Raw genomic sequence first — 5,787 nt, 5'->3', positions numbered from 1 at the left:
AAACTTGCGCTAAAGTGACGTCACAATAATGCTACAGAGACATTAGTAAAAATCCAACGATATAGGGTAGCGAGAAATTCAAACATTTAGTGTATTTTGACTACTTTTAAACATGTAAAATGTATATATAAGGAATATAAAAAAATGTGTGAGTTATTGTGTCAATCATACAGACTTGTCACGTAGGCATTATTTCTAGGTCAAGATGTAGTAAATGACTAACTTTTTTGTGCTAGATTCATTATGACGTCATAATCAATTTCAACTTTCTTTTCCCGTACTTTACGGCTCTGATAGAATTATGTAGAAAATGAAGTATTTTCATGGAATTCAATTTAAAATCATTTGAAAAGTAATCCCTATACCTATATTCAATTTAATATTATGTTAAAGAAGAGACCAAGAACATTACCATTTTCTGAGAGACTGTAGGCAATCTAGATACATTTCCTTTGTCTGGCATGGAAAAAACTCCCGTATTCATGACTGGTTTTCTTGATTTTTCATTGAAAAAATGACAGGTTAAAAATGATTTTTCGTCTTGTTTATCTAAAAAGTATGTGCCGAAACACCGTATTTGACCAAGCTAAAGTTATAAAGCATCATAAAAGGATTTTTTGTTGTCAAATTTGAGAAATCTGTAGTCATCTTTCATTTACTAGATCTTGAACTTAAGATATGCGCACATACAAAAGCTGTTAACATGCATATTTCACTCGACAATGTATATTTTCAAAAGACACTCAGTGTTCAAAAAATAAAAAGAGAAACGTCTCAAATATAGGCCAAGGCCAAGAAAAGATATAACATATTTTAAAATCTATAAATATTCCCATGACAATACCGTGTGTCGATCAATCATCCATGTGAATATGACCACTGGTCTCTCCTTAAATCTAATAACAAAAAAGTGACTTTAAAAGGGAATTCCTAGACGTTATATATCTATTTATAGCACTTAAAAACATAAACATTTTCAGTGCATATTTAAAACGTCCTGTTGTCGATTTAAACAGAAACAAAGACTTTGCACAGAGAGAACGGAGATTAAGTTTGGAAAGATTCTACAATTTTTTCAATGTTGATTAAGACTTATTCAAGGAAATCTATCTTCGCTTCAGACTACAAGGATAAAGACTGTCCCTGTCGTAGAATTTGGAATGCGGAGGACATGAAAAAGTTAGTCCAAATTGGACTAGTGGGGCCAGCGTCTCATATCAGGGTTCACAGACCTCGGTCGCTACATTTTTTGTGGTGGAAATTTGACTACAGCTATAATCACCACTACATGGTGGTGTCTGCCACCACAGAATCACTGACAATCATACACTATGCGCCCAAAAGGATTTCTAGCATTCTTTTGTTTCGGGGTGTGGCTGAAATCAAAGAAGAGACGGTAAAAATTGAAAACAACACTGATACTTTAGATTTTAAATCTGGAGTTTATCTTATCGTTAAGGACAAGTACCCGAAGACCCTCAGACAAAGAAGTTACTGTGTAAAGAAAGCCAGAAGGAGATTGGGGGAGAGACAGTACTCGGTCTTCCACAATAACTGTGACAGTTTTGTGTCGTGGACACTCATAGGAAAGTCTATTTCTATCCAGGCTATGGAGGCCACAGGGTTACTGTTGTTAATCGGCCTCCTAGCCCGGACTTCTATCAGGATCTATAGGTTTGTTATGTCTCTTATAGATGGGGTCAACGATTTTATCGATTCATTTGGATAATGTTGATATTTATTATTTAAGATATTTATGTTACCGGGTAATATGTTTTTGTGTGATTATGATTAATTGTATTGATTGACTTAATTTAATCAAAGTACTTTTTATAATTAAAACCCCGAATTATTCGTGTGTAATTTAGGCACAACTCTTGTAGTGCATAAACAATTATATATTAACACAAAACACAATTTTAATGAGTGTATAATTTATAAAGTGTTCATGAATTCAGTCTCAAAGGTTTTTGTAAATCAGAATAGTCATCCAATTAATAATATTTTTTTTCTTATTTCTTACTTAATTTTGCATTGTATTTTTTCTTTTTATGTATGAGAGAAAGCTCAAATTAAAATATGAAAACTAATATTTTTTTTTTTTCTTACAAGCGTTAAATTTATTCAGTTACACATAAAAAAGTAGTATTTTAGAAGTTGTAAAAAAACACACATTAAAATGTGTGAATATACATGCAATTTGGGTTTCGACAAGAAAGTTTTCCACCTGCGGTAATTACATCAGAACCATGCGAGACTTTTATCATTCATCATTTGAAGACATGAAGAATTGCCAGCATATTGAATTTATCTAGTGTTAAACAAAACCGAGGGATTTATTATACTGAACATGAACTGTCACATTTTATTTGTTTTAGATAGAAATTATTACTAAATTCTAATCCATTGTTAAATGGCTGACAGCAATTTGGATACGGTATATATGTAGTTTATTTAGAATTTATATCTACCTTACTTCTTATGCATCCTACAAGTAGTATACATTGAATCATATTAATTTCCCACAAACATTTCATTTTTGTGTAACACATGTATAAAAAATATAAGTAGGTCAACTATCTTATTTATTTACACACATCAAAATGAAACGCATATTGACACTCATGGAGTCATGACGACCGTTAAATGTCAGAGAAGTATGTATTATAATTGTGAAAAGATGAGGATAACCCAAATATTCAAATTTATTAGAAATTAGAACAAAACTTAGTAAAATTCTCTCTGTTGATATATATCATATTTCATAAGTAAAGTTTCGCACGTATTTGGCTCCAGTCTTTGGCACCCCCTTTTTTCAGCTGTTCAATTTTTAAATATTTTGAATTTCCAACGTTTCGGCTTGATCATCACTGAAGAGACATAATTTGTCGAAATGCTCATCTGGTGCATCAAAATTGGTACCGTATATGATTTACATTCAATTAACATCGATTTAGAGACTAATGGCAATATGAGGTGCCATATCATCATGATTCCTTAATTGATGTAAACAAGCACTGATTAATGGCTTAACTTTGATAGACGATCTTCTTCTTAAGATATTGTATTTTCAATCTTTGAAATCTGTGATCAATCTTTGAAAGGGCAAAATCATTTGTTTACCTCCTATAAAAAAAAAACAAAAAAAATTAATAACAAAAAGGGGTCCTTTATATTTAAAAACTAAAATAAATGACATTTCAAGTCCACTTTTCATTCGAATTCTTTTCCTTTTCTAAAGCTCAAAAATAATCTGTATCAAAATATGTTACTAAGAAGAATTTGCTATCTTAGCTATTCATATCAAGCATCGGGGAAAAAAAACGCCTAGCAAAATAATGTCACTATCTGCAGGCATGTTGTGCGATCGCTGTTATGCAAACTTAAATTGTCGCGTATTAGGTATTCATGAAAAACAAATATAATTGAACCTTGCACTTTTAGTTGCATTTCAAATTCAAGACCCAGACATTCCTACCTATCTAAATATGTATGAATTATATGAGCGCAAACTGTGATTCACCCAGAGTTGTTTTTAATTCTCTTCGAAACGCTAAAAGATTTGATGAACAAGAGCATGTTCTACGCACAAATGATTTTTGAAACGAGGCAGGCTATATATTGATAGTTAAATTGATGATACAAGGATATCAACAATATCGTTTAAAATCAACATTTTGCAAAAGTTATGGTCGATCAAATGACCATTTTGTAATTACAATCTATCGTTTAGTTGAATGTTGACTGAAGTCTTTCAAACAAATAGTTAGACTATTATTTTTACACTAAATTTTTCATGATTCTTTTTCCGTTTACGGGAATATGACAAGCAATATACGGCGGATGTCAACTGTCTACGGGAGATGCTTAATCTTCAGTGGTACATGCACCTGATCCCGCCTCTGTTTTCAGAGGTACTTCTTTCCTCTGCTCACAATTTGTATTGTTTAAAAGTACTTTTGAGCATGAACACTGTTCAATATCTTATAAATTCATCTTAATGATTACACCAGTTCTCATTCATTTTAATTAGTTTTTTGGCGAAATGATTTTTATGTAAAATGCGAGAAAACATACCTCAATTTATACAGTGCTTAAGATTTTAAATAATTTTTCGTATGGGTTAAATATTTTGTAAGCATAGCGTCGTACATATATAACCGTGTAAGAGAATGATCAGATCTACATTATCCTTCATTCATCACCTTTTAATACCTATCTCAATATTTCTGCAAAAGATTCACAGTCAATTATATTATGTATAAAATTACAATATTTATATTTTTTATTTATTTAAATGTTGTCATATTAGTCGTTAAAACATGAATATGTTCTTTTCACGATAATTTTTCACAAATGAAATGAAAACGCCCCATCTGACAACAGTAATTTAAATACATATGATAATTAAACCTTTTTTATCACCAATACTTCACATACTTTTCAGCTATTCCATTACCTGTATCATGAATTATCAAAAACACTCACAACAGCTTATGACTAAGGAAAACCTAGAAGGTGTATATTTGAGTAATTATTTCTTTATGATGAAGGGTATACTGCTGCGTATTATTAAGTTTTGTTGCAAGGATGCCATTTACAACCTTTTCTGGTAAAATATCTAAATATGAAACAGATGTGTCGGACTCTGTGGTATCATTTATTTCTAGTTCAGGGGTATATATCAAATCAACGTTGCAATTACAATGAATATTGTTATTTGATAAAACATAGCCTATATATCTAAATGTTGAATTGAAGGCCACAGCAACAGACTTCTTCTGTTCATGTACGAGTTTTGAATAAATTCTGCTTCATATGAATGCAAAAATCGGTCTACAAATAACAGGGCACAATTACTACCCATGTAAATTCCGATAGGTTTTTGGAAGGCTTGATCTCCAAAAACTACATGGATATTGCCAATTAGAAAATCAAGCATCTTTAGTATCAACTTTGGAGTACTTGTGTGTACAATCAGAATGGGTTTTTTTTCAAAATAATTTAGCATATTTCTTTGGCTGCTTCAATTTCAATGGTATAAAAAAAGTCAAGGTTTAGAGCTCTATGAAAAAATCCAAACAATATTAAATGATGTTAGCAGAACTAAACCTTCAATCGTATTAAAATTTTAAAAGTGCATCAAGGAGAGCAATGCAAACATCGGAAGAATTGATAAATTACAGATACAAAGATTGTGATTTGGGTTGAAAAACATCCTCTCCAAGATTTGAATTGTTAATTTTGATTAAGTATTCAATATTCTTTTGAGATTTCTGGAGGGACAGTGCACAAATAAAAGCCTCCGTAATACTTTTCAATCTATCGTTCTGGTAGACATAAGTCAGTTCTTTAAGTAGTATTTAGTCTACAGCAAATAACCTTGTTACAAATGATGCATGATTTTGCTGATCTATAGAAGAAGTTAATGTTTTCTTCTTGTAACTCTTTCAACAAGGAAGCTACCACTTGGAGTGGCATTACTGTATGTACCACTCCTGCTTGGCATAATGCAGCTGTGTTTACGTCCTGAATAATTTAGAAAAATCAATATCAAAGGCATTACATTCACTACAGACTAAGACGGAGTTTTTACTTCCTCTCCTCTAAATGATTTTCGAAGACATTTTTTGGAAGAACATCTTTTGATTTTTTACAAATACCTTTTTAAAAATCGTTACTGTATTTAAATCTATTTAGCTTAAAGATTCAACTATTTAAAATCTCGTTGAACATTCTTATATTTTGTAATTAACCTTAATTAATTGGTAATATTATTAGTTTTGT

The 5,787-nt window shown here is 31.1% G+C and overlaps 1 protein-coding gene across 1 annotated transcript; it reads left to right on the top strand.

The window, feature by feature from the left end:
- Positions 1 to 1,014: 1,014 nt before the first annotated feature.
- Positions 1,015 to 2,016, top strand: LOC133196728 (uncharacterized). Its single transcript, XM_061332588.1, has one exon. It carries the CDS (start codon positions 1,079 to 1,081, stop codon positions 1,727 to 1,729), a length of 651 nt encoding a protein of 216 aa, XP_061188572.1. The 5' UTR covers positions 1,015 to 1,078; the 3' UTR covers positions 1,730 to 2,016.
- The last annotated feature ends 3,771 nt before the right edge of the window (positions 2,017 to 5,787 follow it).

Source organism: Saccostrea echinata, unplaced genomic scaffold (assembly GCF_033153115.1).
Source record: "Saccostrea echinata isolate AGI-Se365-2 ecotype Australia unplaced genomic scaffold, CSIRO_AGI_Sech_v1 ptg000030l, whole genome shotgun sequence".
Lineage (NCBI taxonomy): Eukaryota > Metazoa > Mollusca > Bivalvia > Ostreida > Ostreidae > Saccostrea > Saccostrea echinata.
This window is presented reverse-complemented; position numbering and strand designations above follow the sequence as displayed.